At 40.8% G+C, this 18,893-nt stretch overlaps 1 protein-coding gene across 1 annotated transcript; it reads left to right on the top strand.

The window, feature by feature from the left end:
• Window positions 1-435: 435 nt before the first annotated feature.
• Window positions 436-17,947, top strand: hgfb (hepatocyte growth factor b). The gene is made up of 18 exons (XM_080505452.1): window positions 436-574; window positions 2,247-2,406; window positions 2,716-2,828; window positions 3,359-3,473; window positions 5,361-5,509; window positions 6,833-6,953; window positions 7,932-8,050; window positions 9,839-10,004; window positions 10,106-10,239; window positions 11,000-11,093; window positions 12,286-12,416; window positions 13,080-13,109; window positions 13,641-13,746; window positions 14,841-14,915; window positions 15,096-15,245; window positions 15,351-15,457; window positions 15,698-15,840; window positions 16,306-17,947. Exons 1-18 carry the CDS (start codon window positions 526-528, stop codon window positions 16,480-16,482), a joined length of 2,139 nt encoding a protein of 712 aa, XP_080361578.1. The 5' UTR covers window positions 436-525; the 3' UTR covers window positions 16,483-17,947.
• The last annotated feature ends 946 nt before the right edge of the window (window positions 17,948-18,893 follow it).

Raw genomic sequence — 18,893 nt, 5'->3', positions numbered from 1 at the left:
TTTAACACACCTGATTCTCATGATGGTGCCATCAATGAAACCCATTTACATGAGGTGGATGACTTAAATGGAACAAAATCAGATGGAGTCAATAAATATATCTGTAATCTCAATTTAAATTGGTTGTAGCAGCCTATTTGCCGAACTAATCCATTTGATTAGTGGTCTGTCCACACAGAAAACACTTAGGAAACACACAGTGAGATGGATATTAGTGTTATTTTGCCCTTCAGTGATTCTGTGATGTCATTCAACCATTGGCAAAACTGTTTGCGGAGCACTCTCAGGCCAATAAATCTAATACTTGTGCTGTGTCAGAGAGAGAGAGAGAGAGGGAGGGAGGGAGGGAGGGAGGGAGGGAGGGAGGGAGGGAAGCGAGGGAGTACTTAGAGAGGAGACTCATCATCCGTGCAGTGGTGAAAGAAGCAACATCTCCTGGTCGCAGTCTTGACAGCACCGCGAGCAGCGCTTCCAGTTTTGGTCCTGACGAACTGCCGGTGTGTGTGTGTGTGTGTGACCGGTGCAATGTGGATTTACAAGCTCATTTTCGGACTCCTGGTCGTTTCTTGCTCCGGTAAGTTTGGCGCAAACTATTTTCAACTGTTGTTGCCTGACATCTACTGCAACTATAATGTCCGCACGCGCACGGCGCTGCGCTCAGCGCGCAACAGCGTTACTTTATCCATCCTATACTTTATCGTCACGTACAGGATGTTCAGACGACCTTCCACTATTTCAACAGAAGAACTGGCAATCGCTCCACTGAGAAATTGCCATTTGAAATGTATCGCAAGGGATTTTTTTTTTTTTTAAATATCTCAACTCTTACTGGTGTGTCATCTCTCGCCGGAGCGCACTGCAACGCTTCAGTTCAGGGCGCATTACCTGCCTGGATAACGGGACAAATATATGGCATAACAAAGTATCCACTGTCCCATAATGCGACTTAGATTGAAACTAAATCAATTGTTTCGTTGTTCATGCACAGTGCCACTTTCTCGTGTCACTCATGTCGACTGGTCGTTAAGCCGGTGGACACAAGTTGGGGATCAGACAAACATGGACGTGTGTGATCCTCAGCTTGCTCGCCACATCGGAAGCCATCCAAACCCAGAATGAGAAAGCAGCTCCAGTGTGTGACGTCCTTCTGTCGTTTACGTGATAATTGGAGGAACAGTCCAGCTTCGCAGGCAGAGTTCCAACAGCAAACACCAAGCGCCTGTGTGTGCGTGCGTGTGTTCGAGCACTTAAATCATCTGAAGTGCCTATAGGCAGGCAGTTATCTGAAATATGTAGGTGGAGGAGAAACAAGGAGGTCGCATGAGTCTTCTCTCTAAATGTTAATGTATAAAAGGCTCTCTCATTTTACAGTTAAAGCACAAAACCTGTCAGCAACTAAAGTGTATAGTATACATCAGTGATTTCACTTACTGTGCGTAGATTTTTATCTGTAGCTACTGATAAATGACATGTGCATCCTATTACACCTAATTGAATGCACAATAAAAGAAGTGTTACACATTGTAATGCTGGTGTCCAGTGTTTTAACTTGGCTCAATAGGAAATCATGCACCTTGCAGACCATAGAGAAGTGTGGTAATGTCTATTTTGTGAAAATCTATTGCTGGTAAAAAAAAAAATCAACACTGTTTCCATTAATAGGCTGTACAATATCAATTAGAAATGCAATAAGGTATAATGTTGCTGAGCAATGTGATTATGATATGACTTGTGATAAATAAGCACTATAAATAAACTCCATGATGTTGTACTACAAATCAACAGTGGTCTTTCCAATTTGGACCCAAATGATTGATTTGTATAATTATTTTCTTTTTTATTGTTTTAGTGTATGCATGTCTACAGTTACCAGCAGCAACATTTCAGTAAACAGAGTAGCTTGTTGACTGGAGGTTTATTGGTTTTTGTGCTTTTGTGCATGTCTGGCTTCAGCCCCATGGCTATCAGGTATAATCCAACAAAGTAAAAAAAAAAAAAGAAAAGAAAAGAAAAGTGAAATACAGTAGAGCTCTATCTGATTGGCCAAATATTTTGATTGCATAATGCTTGAAACATGATTTACTACAGTTCAGACTTTTATGATACATAAATCGCAAATGCTGAAATCAAGATATTAAATTTGCAACATATTGTACAGGCCTATTTATAAAACTTGTGAAAAGCAGCAAAAAAAAGTCAAATGTACCACACTGAAAAACCATAACTCTGTTTTATATCTTCATCAGAGGGCAGAAGAAATCCGCTACAGGATTACCAGAAAACCGATTCTATCCAACTGGTGGTCACATCCCCGGATGCCTCCCACCTGACCAAAAGCAGGAAGTTGAGCATGGCCAAATGTGCCAAATCCTGCAGCCGCAACAAAAGACTCCCTTTCACCTGCAGGTTTGTCTCCATTGATTATTAACCATTAAGCTCCGGCATCTTTTTTTTTTTTTTTTTTCTTTTTGGAAAATGGTCCAGTAAATTCCCAGAATGACAGTAAATCCACTGAGTGTAAAGGTGCTCGTGGGTTTACAACATACGTCTTTGACAGGTAGAAATGATTGTTGCGCATCTGTTCCTCATTCTTCTCATGCTCAGCTGAGCTATTGGCTCCGGGTTGTATTAAGTTTTGAGAAGAATGAAAAGGACCATCATGATCTTAACCTCTGCTCTCTCCTCGTTTTCTTTTCATACATCCACATTCTCCAGAGCGTTCCTTTACGATCATAAAAACAGGAAATGCCAGTGGCTGTCATTTGACAAGAACTCCCCAGGGGTCCAGAGCCACCAGAACTACAACTATCAACTCTATCAAAAGAAAGGTACTATATCCTGCCCCATCTTTTCTCTCTTCCAGCTGTGCCCTTCCTTCAGAAAGAAAAATCCCAGCGTAACTTCAATAGAACTGCTCATACTGAGCATGCTGAACTGCAGCGGGACACGGTTGCCCATGTATATTGGCACGTTCAGATTTAACTTTGTAACACTGGCAATCCTCCGGGGAAAGACAAGGAAGGGCAAGGACCATTGTCGTGTTTATTGTGCCACAGCACATTATGTTTCATTTTCTGTCATTAAGCGGTGTTTGTGTAAACAATGGAAATCCCCGACCAATTTCAGTCTGAGAGACCGCAGCAGTGAGCAGGCAGGCCGTCTATCTCATTTTACTGAATCCAAATTTTAGGGAAGATTAGGAAAACAGATTTGACTTTTGGCATTGTTGTGTCCTTGTTACGCTGAGCATCATAAATGAACACTTTCTGTTTTCTTCATCATCTGCACTGGCCTTGTCCACAAAAACACTGCAGTCATTTTCACTATCGCCTTCTCTATTTTTGCTTCTCTCTTTCAGACTATGTTAGAGAATGCATTGTGGGCACAGGCCAGAGTTACAGGGGCCGGAGGTCGGTGACAGTGACCGGGATCCTGTGCCAGGCCTGGGCTTCTCCTATTCCACATGAGCACAAGTAAGAATGTGATGGAGTTTTTTTTTCATTAACTTGTCAAACAACAATGTTAGAAGCTGCTTTTTACTGCTAGTGTTTGACTGTTAAGTGATGCAATTAGTAAGTAGCTAGAGGCTAGTTTGTGCATATGTTTACCAGAGTATGATACATTGGGGCTTGATTAGGCTCCAGGGGAAAGTCATTCATCAGAAGTGACCTTATTGTAACACTTTACACAGTCACAGATCATTTCCTGCCGTGGCTCCACTGTTTATCTAGGTGTATGTGTGTGCGTGTGTGTGTTACTGGAATTAGGATGAGATCTAATTTAATGGTTTTGATTAAACTGTTGGTACATTTCCTTGATCATGTTCATGAAAAAGTTAGTTTTTGAATATATAGTTTTTTTATACAATACATCTCCAAATAAAAATAAAAGAAACCATCAAAGGCTTACGAGAGTAAATAGCGCCGATAAGGTCTATCAAAATATAACTAACAATACATTATCTAAATTACCTTATTGGTATTTTAACAAGGATACCGTGCAATCTAAACAAACAAATAGTCTTTTTTTTTTTTTCATGAAATAGTGCATACTATCCCCTTCCATTGTCTTTGGGCAGTTGTAACCAAGACATTAGAGGTGGACTTGGGATGGGAAGGTCCCAGGTTTGATCCCCACTGACAGAGGTTACAAGACCCTTGACCCCCATCAGCTTACTGGAGTGTCTTAATGTGGCCATACCATGGAAATAGAATTGTTGAATGCAGAAAAGGAATTTCCCAAAGGAGATTAATAAAGTATGATTAGTTTGGTTGTAAAAGCATACATGTTAGTGGCTGATGTCCACTATTGAACAAACTGCATCAAAGAACGTCACTGTGGTTAAAAACCAAAAAGAAGAGAAGAATGGTCACATATAAAATGACTATAGCTCAAATAGAAAATAGCTCACAGCACACAAGATGCGTCTCCTCTTTGAATCTTTCACTTTTATTTTTACATGCCCTTTATTTTCTTTGTAAATAATACTAATATGTACAAAAGTAAGAAATACTTAAATGAATCGGGTAAAAAAAAAGAAAAGACTTCTCTCCCCTCATCAAAAGTATTAAATGACTGAAAGGTTTGGAAGCAATAGACCAATCAAAGCCAGCCGTGTACGTTTGTACCTCAAGTGAACCTGCTTTATCAGGCTGCTAATAACGTCTCTGTAAATCAGGTAATTAAACCCAGGCACTTTGTATGTTTTATCAGTTGGCTTGAAGGCATGGGAAACTGCCAGAGACACACACAGAGACACAAGAACAAATCACATTTTTTTATCAGTGGAAGGTTTCCCTTCTTTTGATTGCCCAACGAAGGCCCTCTCATGTCCGTGTCTGTCATTAGCCACTCCACTGAAGGACCAGTCTTAATAACTTTATCATTTCATCATCATATGGAAAAACATAGTTTGAGCCGTGATGTCCATCATCATGACTGGTGACCACAGTCGTGCCTGATGAAGAAGATATGAGTCATGTGTCAATCTGTTTATGCCATAATCACAACTGACGTCATAGAAAACTCATGCCGCCTATACGTATTGATGCATACATCTCTAATTAACAGTGTCATGTCATTGTTGATTCAATCCTTCAGCACTGCCATTATTTAGTTTTACACTTTTTATTTTGACGATTCATGATTACAAGCAGATTTTCGTCAAGCAGCAGCTTTCTCATAAAACGAAAAGGAGTCGTCATTCTGTCCGAGATTTAAAAAAGAAAAAAAAAAAGGACAACACAGACCTTGGCCTTGGGTGTTTTTCAAAAGGTTGCTCTGCATGCGAGCTGAAATATCTGGCAGCTGGTCTGGTACATGTGTTTGTTCGTGTAACTAAAAGCTCTGCTTCCTGACAGATTCATGTCCAAGAGGTTCAGGAAGAAGGACCTCAGAGAAAACTACTGTCGCAATCCGGACAACTCCACTGTTGGCCCGTGGTGCTATACCACCGACCCCCGGCCACACCTCAGGCACCAGGAGTGTGGCATACCACAATGTTCACAGGGTAGGCCAGATACACAACTGCACAGACACACACATACAAAGAGCACGACTGCATGTACATTAGTCCACATGCATCTTGAAATAATACCCATTCCACATTATAAATAGTAAATTGTTTGACCAATTGAGGCTTGATAGTTTAAAATGAGTTGCAGCAAAATTGGCAATCAAATCCTTGGAAGAAGAAATTCTTGCTCTAACTGCGCTCCACTTTACATCTGTGTATGTAGCTTTTTTTTTTTTTTTTTAATTTGCTGAGGCCTGCTGCAGCTGTTTCCAGGTGTGTGGTTAAGCTTATGTTGTCTGCTCTCATTCCATCGGGTTCAAATTTTGTAAATGGTTTACACCTAAAGAAGCAAACATTGGCATGTTGGAGCATATTAATCCCTCCATTGCCTTCTTTACTTAAATTGTTCCCTATTTCTTCGATCCCTGTAGCTTACATGTGGTTGTGATGAAGGGAAAGTACTTCCTCAGTGGGTTTTCGGCTCTATGTATGCTTCTATGTCACATAATGTTACTGTCAGGCATTCTCTAGCAAGGGGTGATCATGACTTCTTATCTAATCTTTAGGGATTCATGCTGTCAGAGGGCTTGTTTCCTCTTCATGGCACTGCATCACCTAAATGAAAGATGAGGTTGCGGTTCGATAAGACAAAATGGAAAGACATCTTCCCCTCCGACTCACATATGGTGTCCCACTGGGATATCGCAAGTTGTACAACCAAGATAATGAGTTTTTATTTTTATAGAGAGCCCGCGCTCTTTCAGAACACAAAGGCTGGAAGGGTTTCCCTCGGCTGGGAATTAACTGGATCCTAATAAGAAACATACACACAGACACACAAACATTGCATGGCAAGACACAAATACGCATGAAGCCAGTGTTACTAAACGTGCATTGTCATAACAGGAGTGGACTCATAAACATCTGTTTCTCATCTGCATCCTGTTACTTGCACTAGACATTATACAATACTCACCGTGCAACAGATCATTGCCTTCATTATTTCAGTGTAGCTGGACAAAATGTCTATAATGGACCTAAAGTTATATGCAATATTATTCAGACGACTTTAAATCATAAACTAGACTTTAAATAATGAACTAAATGTGTGCTCAAGTGTATTGCTTTGTCAACCCCAACCCATATTCACTACTATAAGGAGTGTTATAGAAATCATTGCCTTCTTGTATATCGATTTTCTGATTATGAGTTTGATCTGTGTTTCTCTAAGGTATTTGCTCAGTCTCATTGTGTGTGTCTATGTGTATGTGCGTGTCTGTGTGTCTTTGTGTGCTTGAATGCTTAATCGCTGTGTAGTTGAGTGTGTGAGCTGTAATGGGGAAGATTACAGAGGACCTATGGACCACACAGAAAATGGAAGGGAATGCCAGCGTTGGGACTTGGAAGAACCCCACAAACATCTGTACCACCCCGACAGGTGACACCCTTCTACACACACATCTGCATCACACCAAACTGCACATACTCAACAACACTTTAGACCACACACATGGATACACATAGTAGCAAAAAGTGTGTGAATAATCATTGTAGGAGAATTTTACCTCAAATATTTCAGTTGCGTTTCCTCTGAAGATCAACAATTCTGATGTGTACGTGTGTATTTTAAACTATTGTGTTTTGCAAAACGTAAATGTCTAAAAATTCCTTTAAGCTTTCAGCTGATTGCAGTGGCATTGCAATAAGTTTGAACCCACTTCATGGTCATATATTTTAATCTGTATTGTTATTCTGAACATGATCTTTGTTTGTGTTTATGTGTGCATCAGCCATGTGTGTTGATTTCAAGACTGTTCCAACTCGTGAGATGGCAGGTGGTCTTGATTAGTGGAGGCTCGTTAACACATCCTTAATCATCCCACTGTTTGTGTAAATGTGGTCCCAGACTGCTCGTAGCACTAATGCAATGATATGGTCTCACAGCCTGATGCTGCATGCCCAGAGGCTGCAGGCCTAAAGGGAGAGACTTTGGGATGACTTCCAGTAGAAACACCTGTAGTGGTGCAACTTATTATCCCTTTTTCTCCCCTGAGCTCTGAACAGTTTCACAGATGGAGTCCATGCACCATTCCAGTTATTAATGTATCAGTTGCATGCAAGGATGCATTGTCTCTCGACTATTTTGTTCTGAGGGATTAAGGCAGGGAGTGGAAACATTTTTATTTTATTTTTTTTTTTGGGGGGGGGTTCATCTGGGCTTTAGGAATAATTTGACAGTTCATGTTTTATGTCAATGTTAGTTAACTTCAAGTCTGAAAGTTTTGCTCTGGATCTTACAAAAATGTTCTAGTCGTTTTTTTGTTTTGTTTTTTTAAATCCATTGTTTGGTCTCCTATTCATCTTTTAAAGCTGCTGTCCTCTCACCAAGGTAATTGTTCTGCATGGTTTGAATTAGGTACCCTGACAAGGGCCTAGATGATAACTACTGCAGGAACCCAGATGGACGCCACAGACCCTGGTGCTTCACCACAGACCCAAACACACCCTGGGAGTATTGCCACATCAAAAGCTGTGGTAGGCATTTATGCATGTTTGTTTGTGTGTGGTTGAATACATTAGGATTTGTCATGCATGTTAAGAGGAAATCTATGCATGTGTATGAGTGGGTGTGTTGAGTTCAAGCCTGTGAAGTCAGACTGCCTGCATCAGAATTTACAACTTCCTGTACCTTTCCTTTCACCGCTCCTCTCCCTCTTGTTGGCTATGGCATACACACATACACGCACATGCAGAGTCCTGCTTTTAGGTTTGCCTCTCTGTCATGTCTTCTTTAATAGCCAGCATGTTTATTTTTCCCCTGCTGTCTCGTCTGCTGTTTATTGTTCTCTGCCAGCTCCTACATGTGGTAGTCCAACTGCACACATCTCAGTTTCTGCTCCACATTAACCTCGTGTAACACATGCAGACAAAACACCAGGGTCATACACACTACAAGCAGATCGCTTTCATTACACCTCATACACTTAGAGCAATTGGCATGATTGATGCGCAAGAGCCTCGTGTACGAGACTGGCTGTGTAATTTGTTTGTCTTTGCACCAGCAGATACTGACATGCTGCACGCGTGTAGCTGACCCTGCAATCAATGACAAGTCACCAAGACAGCCACTGTGGTTTTTGATAACATAAAACAGAAAGAGAGAAAGATGGTGTTATTATTGGGCTCTGCTTCATTCTCCCGACTCTGTATAGCTGCTAAAATCATCAGCCGTTCTGGCACTGTGTTTACTAGATGGAACTCCTCCATGTGGACTCAGTGATTCACTGTCTCACCCCCTCCCTGCTTTCTCCCTTTTAGAAATTGTCTAAATTTCTGTCTGATCTGGGAGTTTTTTGGGGAAAAGACCAAGTTTGTGACCCAGTTAACCTTCATTAAAGCAAGGCAGAGAGGACAGAAGAAAAGACACAAGACCGAATTTTTTGGTTTATTCTGAAGCTTGTGCTATTTTTAGATTAATTTTGGGGGCAGAAAATGTCTGTTTTAGAGATTTTATCATCCACGGCTTAAGCCATTTTTTTAAACAAACATGCAATGTTCAGGCCAATGAACTTGGTAACTTCATGAACTGCCTTTTTCTTAAGGAAGGACTGCAGATAAGATGTCCAGCTTTGTTTTTCAAATCTAGCTGTCAGGTTAAACTGGATGTTCTCAAAACCAGTAGAGTTTGCTATTGTTTCTAATGTAACTAGACAAGACACTGACACAGTTTAGTTGCAGAAGCCTACATTAACCTGTTGGCAAAGCTATTTGCCAACTCCAACCTGACGTTAGAGATTTGGTGGATTTTTTGGGCCTTCCAATGTGGCTGCTGTCAGACTAGTGAGGCAGAACATCCAGACCAATCCTGACGGACTTTGCAGCAACATGCTGTTTTCAATCAGATACTCATTTCTCACACACTGTCATGCACACAACAGGTTGAACCACATTTGCATGATATGTCCATCTTCTATAACTTTGTATGCAACTGACGATCACAGGAAAAGGCTGCAGCCAAATCCAATTGACATTGGGCAGTCTTAAATGCACGGTTTGGGACTGTAAGAGGAATCCACTGTACCCACAGGAATTGCAGAAATCCAGAGCTGAGAATGTAAAATTCAAACAGAGAAGCACCAAAACACAGAAACAAACTAAGGACATTCTCCCCCTGAAATAAGAGTTCTAACCACCATGATATAGTGCAAACTCATACATCAAGAGCTTAATTTGCTCTACTCACAGAACATATAGTTAGTGAAGGTGATTTCAAAAAGGTTGTCTTGACTTACAGGAATATTTTTTTCTCTCTCTTTCACACAGAAACTCCCCGAAAAAGTCAATTGGTGGAAACAACCGAGTGTTATCAGGGCAGAGGAGAAGGTTATAGGGGTTCACTAGACGTGACGCCCACTGGACATACCTGCCAACGCTGGGACTCTCAATATCCCCATAACCACACATTCCTACCTCAGGCCTACCCCTGCAAGTGAGTCGGAAAGCCATATGAGACATCCAACCGCTCACTCACCCACCAGCATGCACTGAAATCCAAGCAGATTAGTAAATGTCTCTCTCCGTGTTTTCTAGGGACCTAAGAGAAAACTATTGTCGGAATCCAGATGGCCAAGAATTCCCATGGTGCTTCACAACAGACCCAAGAGTCAAAACAATGTTCTGCACCAATATTCCTCACTGCGGCACCCAAAACAAGCCTGCCAGTGGTGAGAAAGTCAACAACTTCAGTCAAAACTAAAAGCAGCAAGGCAAAGGCTGTATTTCGCTTTGTTTGAAGCAGAATCGTTTTTTTTTTTTTTTTTCCATTTTCTCTGGATTGTGGCATTTTTATCGGATCCTGTAACTGCACATTATGGTTTGTGATCACGTTTTCCCCATCCCGTTGGAAAACTGTATCCCTCTTGGGCTGTGGGAAGGATTGACTACCACGTCTAACATAAATAAAACCTGACAGTTGCTTAGGATGGTCAGGCCTCCCTGGACAGCATAAGATGGAGTGAGTGAGTTTGCGCTAGTTAGGTTTATTTCTGGGGTTGTAAGAGATTTGGATGTAAAAGATGTAGATCTATGGCTGAGTACACAAATTCACTTCTCCCATGGGATCCTAGGGGTATTTCTTTTGAGATTGTGTGGCCTTACAAAGCCACTCTGAGGTTGTTCTGTGGCTCACCCTTGAGGGTTGAATACATTCCCATGTAGAAATGAGATGCAGGGTGGCAGCTTCAAAAACTTATTTATGACCCATGTCTCAGCTTTGCAAGCTGTAGGTCCTGCAACATCTATAATAGCTCAAGTAAGAATAGCTTTTCCAGGCATGATTATATTCGTTGTCATTTCTCAGATTCTTTCTTTCACACAATACATAATGCAACACTTTAGACTGACTTGTTCTTGTCGGTTTTGTACATTCAGCATGTGTCTAGAACGTCAGTCTCACTTTACTTCTGCTTTTGTGTTTGAATCCAGACTGCTATGAAAGCTTTGGAGAGAATTACCAAGGACAGCAGTCAAGGACCAGATCAAACCTGCCCTGTTCTCCCTGGAGAGACCACAGCAACAGGTCAGCCCTCTGTTTCCATGTTACTTCCTAACCTAATAACTTTCAAAAAGTCCAGCTTGATGTCAAAAACAGACTTGCACCATTTATAAATTGTAGACAACTCTGCCTTTAAGAGAGATAAAAAAAAAAAAAAAGCTATTGCAGTGTAGTTGAGCAAGGTAACCAAAAAAAGAGCCCAACAATGCTTTAAAGACATCTGGACAAAAAAAATAAAAAATAATAATGAGCGGACATCATTTTTTGACAATAAAAAACTCATCTTGGGGAAATTCCTTCCCTACGATGTCAGACTTGTGAATGACAGAGTGAGATTGGTGGAAAATGTGTCTGTTTTTTACAACCCTGTGTGCAATCATGAGATTCAATGGTAATAGTGAGAGGCAGTGCAATATTGACCTCCAGTGAAGTCTTATTGTTGTTAGCCGATCAACTGATGTCTGTTGGTTCTCAGTGGAGAAAATGGCTCCTATGGGTACCATGAATAGCCTCCACAGCATCTCGTAATGACTAAAGAAGTGTTTCCCTGAAGATGACCTAACTCAGCAGGAATGACTTGCAGTGATAGCTTGGCAGGGGGATATACACTTCACTTCTCACCTTTGACCTCAAACCCCTCCTTTGTAGGAACACTTCAAAGCTACAAAGTTCTGCCGTTTAGCTCCTGCTCATGGGTCAAAAGTCAGGGTTAGGGAGCCACATTGAGAACTGGCTTTGCAAGAAATACAATGCACATAAAAACAGATATTACATTCTGAATCGGTGCAATCTGGTACCAGAACTTCCCTTTCTCATGCCAATACAATTCCCCACCTCATTAGCGAAGGATAATGACGTGAGAAAGGATTTTGTTTGTGTTTTTAAACACTCATGAGTGGTGCAGTAGATATGTGAATGGAGGTGGGGGCATACTGTCTCAGTGAATAATTCCTTATACACATCATCTCCTTATCTTGTCTCGAGGGAGAGCCTACACAGCTGTGTGGTTTGACTATCCAGATCCTATCTGGCTATTTCATTCACCTTATACTAATAGTTATATATAAATCACTGGCAAGTCCTTTTTCTCAAACCAGAGTGTATATGTACTTCAACTGAACCAAAAAGCATGTGTTTTGAAGATTGTCTTTGGGGCTGACTGTATGTTGATGAAAGATTAGTTAAGGGATCCTTTGTGCTTTCTTTGTTTGTCCAGCGGTGAAAGGGGCATGCTGATGGCTGGCCTGGAAGAGAACTACTGCAGAAACCCAGATAAAGACAAGCATGGGCCCTGGTGTTACACCAACAATTCTGCCATACCTTGGGACTACTGCAGTTTAAAACCTTGTGAGTGCATGAAGTAATTAGATTGGTGTACCTGTAGTACATTTAGAGATGCACAAAGTCAAGCATAGACACATTGTCAGAAAAACAACTTTGAAAACTGACAGATTTGCAACCTGTCCAGGGTGTACCTTGCCCTTGCCCATAGCAGGCTGGGATTGGCTCCAGCGACCAGCGAACTGGATAACCAGGATAGAAGATGGATGGATGGATGCATGGATGGATAGAACTTTGAAAACAACATTTGAGAGCTGTCAGTTTGTACAGTCAAACTCACTGTAATATTCAAGTCTTAAATATACTCAAAAAAAACTCTGCCAAAATCTCTAATCTTTTAGCCATTTTCTAAGCCACTACTGAAAATATTATATTACATCTACCATCTGGTACCTGGTCAAAGTTGATCAATTCTGTGAGGTATTGCAAGAGACATGTCAACTGCTTCATCTTGGTAACACAGCAGCACAGCCCTCTGAGGCTTGTTACATTCAGTGCAACATGTTCATTTTCAAGAGAGGTGATTGCGCCGTGGCTGACAAAACACACGGTCCCTGGGCTCTTTTGCTGTACAGCCACTGCTGTACAGCACACCTGTGTAAGGTCACATCTTACCTCATGTCAGTTAATTCTTCCTAATCACTCGTTTGCATTCTCGCCTCTTTGCAGGTGATGCTTCACAGAACACTATTCCACTGGGTGAGTGTCTCTGTCAGCTTGTCTGTCTCGTTGCTGATCTAGCTGCTGATCTGTATTTGATAGTCTCCGAGGCTAATAGTGTTTTTTCAGTACATGATGGAGTCTTATTTTATGTCCAGCTATTATGGTACATGATGCAGGACATAATGGTTTTGTGGTAGCATCTGTTTAGACTGTGTCTGTCGGTGTGGTCTCTGTCTCGTTTGTCCCATTACTCATGAAAAGATATCGAACCCTCCAACTGCTTTTGCATGTACACTTGCAATTACCACCATGTGTTCTCTGAACATATTCAATAATAACCTCAATTAATGGTCTCACCAGCATGGCTATGCTTTATATATAATGATTATTGTGGCACGTCATTAGAAACTCAAATGCCTCTAGTACTGTGACTGTGTAAACTATAACTCAGCATTAACTACAGCATGCATATTAATTAGGGCTTAAATGAAACGTTTTCTTTATGATGGATCATACATAACTTATACTGTTGTGTATTTGTGTGTGTATGTGTGACTGTTTATCTAGGTGAACTGTCCTCTGTGGGATGTTTTGTCCATAAGAGAACCAGGATTGTCGGAGGAGGTCCAGTCGACATATCAGAAGGCAGCTGGATGGTCAGCATACAAAAAGGGTACAACATTTAATATCATAAAAACAAAACTGCAGAACAGAACAGCAGAACATCCTGTCTAAAGCACACAAAAAATGGAAGGGTTGGTTGTTTTTTCGTCTAAAAGACTTTTAATGTTTGTGTATAGTTTTGTGTTTTTAATAACTATATATTTAATTTGAATCGAGAATTTAAAAAAAGTATTTCTTCTCTGAAAAAATGAAATAATCCAGCCCCTAAGACAGGTGCATGAGTTGCATTTTAGTTCTGGAGGTACATACAGATTATTTTGACTATTACCATTTTCTCAAGTAAAGAAATCAAACACAGCACACATCTTAGGGGGTTTAAAAGGTTGTATAAAGATTAAATTACCACAAGTTAAAAAGAAGATGAGATTAATATAAAACACAGTAAGGGTGATATAAATGGCACTGATAGGATGGTAAAAGGAAGCTTTTAGGGATTGACTGTTTTGTTTTTGTTTAGATTTTTAATCTATATAGATAACTAAGAGAGAATATGGGTAGGGCTTGATTACCATTTTTTTCGTGCCTACTCCTTTTCAGACAGCTAAATATACAATATTATTATTGATGAGTGAGTACCGATATTATTATTATTGTTGTTATGATTATAGTAATATATACATTTTATATTAATGACATACAAAACGTTTTCCTTGGGTTAATGAAAAGAAGCATGAATAATTTATGAATAGATCTACATCTAATTCAATACATTTTCACAAAACATGAAGTAATTAAATTTTTTCAAGAAAATCATTACAATTTCAACATTGTGACATTTTACCTCCTCCTACCAGTGGAAATGACTGTGAAACATCCAACAAATGCCTTTCATTTGGGGCTCATAATCTGTTTTTGACTTTTGTTGTAACCAAAACTGTTGACTTGACTCTCACAGGAAGGTTTAGGCCTCATTGCTTTGTGTTTGACACCCCATTGTTGAATTGTTATAGTGGCCTCTAAAATAACATTGCACAAATTCTCTGAATTTTCAGTCAAGTATGAGGTCACAAGCTGTGTGCCATGGCTGCTGGTGTCTTAGTTATTAGTCTTTGATGTGCCATTTGTACTTTGTACTCCTTTCAGATCAATACACTGGTGTGGTGGTTCGCTAATTCGAGAGGAATGGGTACTTACTGACAGAGAGTGCTTCTCTTCATGGTAACTTCAATGCTCTCCCTCCCTTATCCCTTATGTTTCATTTATAGTTTGTGCAATATAGAAAGGCTTTTTTGTTGACTAACTCTAGTAGCTACAGGCGGTTCTGATATGAAAGAAGAAGCAATGAATGTGAAATACTTTTTTTTTTACTAGTATCAACTCTGTCCTCTCCTTTTTAAGTGTTCCAGACCTCAGTGAGTATCGGGTGTGGCTGGGAGTCTCTGATATTCAAGAGGACACACCGGAGTGGTCCAAGAGACAGGAAGTTAGCATAGCTCATGTCATATGCGGCCCAGAGGGCTCCAGTTTAGCCCTCCTAAAGCTCTCCAAGTGAGTACATGGAGAAATATTCTTGATTTATTTATAAACTGCATAGCTCTCTATGTGTGATTCTGATCACAGTTTGCATGTCGTGTGTTCTTTAAATGTGTGCAGGCCTGCTCTTCCTGCAGACAATGTCCATACGATTCAGCTGCCTGTGGATGGCTGCTCCATCCGGGAAGGAACAATCTGTAAAATGTATGGATGGGGAGAAACAAAAGGTAGTACTACCCTACACTATTTATTCGATCCAGCAGCTCTATGCATACATTCAACCTAGAATATCTTGCGTTGAATTGTATTGCATTTCTCCTGCAGCAATCTGAATGCATTTTTAAAATGACACAGTGGAATTGCAAAATAACACAATATCTCAGTCTCTTCTGAAGTGCTATTTTAGTGCGACACCTACTGATGCATGTATATGCTACAACAGAAATGTTAAATTTCAACTTCTGCAGGTACTGGCCATGAGGACACTCTAAAAGCAGTGGACATGCCCCTTGTTAGCAATGCCAGATGCAGAGAAATGCACAGGGGAAACCTCCACATCACCAACACAAAGATCTGTGCGGGAGGAAAGCGGAATGAGGGAGTGTGCGAGGTAATTCATTCATACTCATGTCTTTATATTTGCATAAGTGAGGAATTTTGCAATAGTACCACAATGTGACATCAGAACACACACCAGAGTTCAGATGGTACGTTTATCCCCTGCTGATAAGCAAGAACGGGCATTTAGACCTGTGGATCAAGTAATTGTTCCCATTGAGAATCCATGAGGACATAAGCACATTGGTTCAACACATTGTATTCAAAGCCCAGTTTGATCTAAATCTCAAACAAATGTCACTTGAATCCGTAGGCTTAGTGTTCAGTCTGCTGCAAATAGTGCAGCTGGAGACTCTTGCACTAAATTTCATCAGCTATTTGTGGTTTTGAGGCCTGGATGATAGCTGCCCATGTTCACTAATACTGGTGGTACCGTCTTTGCGAGCCTTAAATACATTTTGTTTTCATTTAAATGCGCCAGAAGTGAAATATGTGCTAACTGTTTCTTCTTTGGCAGAGGGATTATGGTGGCCCTCTGGTGTGTCAGGATGGGGATATTAGAGTCATTGTTGGAGTAAGTGTCCATGGCAGGGGCTGTGCTCGAGCCAACCAGCCCAGCATCTTCATCAATGTGCCCTTCTACACACAGTGGATGTACAAGGTCTTCAAACATTACCCCAACCTTGACTTCTAGACACTTAACAGTACACAAATGACAATCAGGGGATGACGTGAAATCTACCATATCCACTTCTGTAACTCCAGCAGTACACTCAGGACACCTGGCTTCTCTGTTCTGCATGGCTGTCAAACCAATGGGAAGATGATCTTGAGAATGGAAGACATAATTGTATCACAAACAATTTTCAAACTCAATGATGGTCATCGTGAAGACTAAAGCTAGATATAGAGGCAGTTTATAGCTTAGACATTCAATAGCAAATCTTCTGCTTAGGTCTGTAACGTGAAAAAGGGCATGAATGCAACACAAAGAAGCTTATGTCTGTTATTGAGATGACAGCAGTCCAGGCAAACAAATATTTGGTTTTCATCCATTGTACCTTTTCTTTTGGTAGCAAATCACCAGAGTTGTATGTGTCTATGTGAATACTCTTAATTCCTGGCATTACTTGAATGTTTTGAACACCAATGCAGTGGTTCTACAGCTCCTTTCGTCGAGTACATCAATGGGCCACTTACAGAACTATCCAGTGGTAGGGCAAAGCTAAGGGCACTCTCGCCAAGCTCCATGCATCTCCAGGGGCTGAGGTAAAGTGGTCCTTACTGTACATAGTATTTTAACGAGTGTATTTATCACACTCTTGATGTAATTTAGGTCTTATAGATCTATGACAAGAGAACGTAAATGTTTTGGAAGGCAGAATAATTGTTATAAAATGTGTTATCAGTGTGTTTTTGATTTCAGCCACATATCCGTCTCATGATGGAGTCAGACATATGAAAAGACCAGATTATACACCATATTCTGTATCGCAAAGCTATGATAATACCACTGACTGTATATGTATGGATACTTTTTGGTTTCTGGGTTTATGAAAAGAATGTACTGTATTGTTACCCCGCTTTATTTACAACATCTTTCCTTAAATCTGAGTCTGCATTTATCATGGGTGTGTCCGACATGTTTTCATTTTTTTTTGCGAGATTGTTTAGATGCAAAATGCAAAGGGAATGTGCCTATGTGCATGTGAGATTGTGCGTGTGTGTGCGTGTGTGTGTGTGTGTGTGTGTGTGTGTGTGTTTTAAGCCAATGCTGAATGATTTATTCCCTCATGCAGCCCTTGGCAGAACCCCAATTTCATTCCGCCCCGAGTATTAGTGTCACCAAGTCTGTTGTTTTAAACTTTCAGGATGAGATGGTCTGTGTCACTGCATTGTCTGTAATGGGCTTCACTGTGATGACTGAACGGCACTTGAAACAAATTGACACACCTCTATTTGCCAGACCTAATGACTGAGGAGGTTGTATATTATAACTCCCATCATTTTTGTACGAGAAAACCAATCCTTGTGTATGCATGTGCGATGATGTGTGAGCACTGAACAATGCTGCAAGCTGCTATACCCTACAGGTTGTACAGCACTGCCTTATGTTTTTCTGTTTGATGTACAATCACTATAAAGTCCATTTTATTGCATAGGCTAAATGTTAAACCCATTTTCAGCATTTTTAACATACTTTATGTGTGTTCCTATATTAAATACTGTTTTTAATCTGCGGGTCTCTTTTTCATCTGTTGTCTTTAAATGGCCTGTTTGTGCTCTGAATATGAATGTGTGGAGTCGCAGCCACTTTTTCTGGACAAATACAAGTAAAGGTTGTTGTGCTCCACTACCAGAAGATGGCACCACAGTTGCATTGAGGCTGTAAGGTTGTACCGCTAATCTAATTCACACAAGTACACAATTGTGTACACACTTTTCTCTCACACATGCAGATTTGTAGCCATTCCTGATCAAATACTACAAAAGAGTAAATGTACTTTGATGTCACTGCATTCAGAGGTTAATAGACCAAGAGTGAGAGATTGATATGAAGGGCATGGGAGTAAACGTGCGAGTGTGAGAGCTGGGGGTGAAAAGCAGAGTGTGTAAAGGTGAAAGAGCGCAGGAAAGGAATGACTGAGAGCTGGAGATTAAATGCTGAATCCATTGATGCCGTATTAAGGAACTTATGGAGAAAGCAGAAAATGCACTGGGATCGACATTTTCTGTTGCAATGCACACGATGGGCACACACACACACACACACACACACACACACACACACACACACACACACACACACACACACACACACACACACACACACACACACACACACACACACACACACACACACACACACACACACACACACACACACACACACACACACACACACACACACACACACACACACACACACACACTCATTGGTGTTAAGATACTGTAGAGGCATGAAAGGGGATGACGTATAAGTTTGCTTTCATTGGCAGGTCAGCTGGATGAACAGAAAGATGGAGACAAGAAAACTGACAAGGGCTTCAACAGCCCCCCCCCCCCATCACTCCCCACCCCACCCCCTTGACTCGTGCACCATAA

Source organism: Blennius ocellaris (genome assembly GCF_963422515.1).
Source record: "Blennius ocellaris genome assembly, chromosome: 11".
Classification (NCBI taxonomy): Eukaryota; Metazoa; Chordata; class Actinopteri; order Blenniiformes; family Blenniidae; genus Blennius; species Blennius ocellaris.
The sequence above is the reverse complement of the archived record's forward strand: the minus strand, read 5'-3'. Positions and strand labels throughout refer to the sequence as shown.

Bases quoted from the DNA above. Each gene is read 5' to 3' on its own strand.
- hgfb (XM_080505452.1), top strand. From the start codon at position 526: ATGTGGATTTACAAGCTCATTTTCGGACTCCTGGTCGTTTCTTGCTCC. The intron at 575-2,246 runs GTAAGTTTGGCG...TATCTTCATCAG, and splicing joins CCTGGTCGTTTCTTGCTCCG to AGGGCAGAAGAAATCCGCTA. The intron at 13,110-13,640 runs GTGAGTGTCTCT...CTGTTTATCTAG, and splicing joins ACAGAACACTATTCCACTGG to GTGAACTGTCCTCTGTGGGA.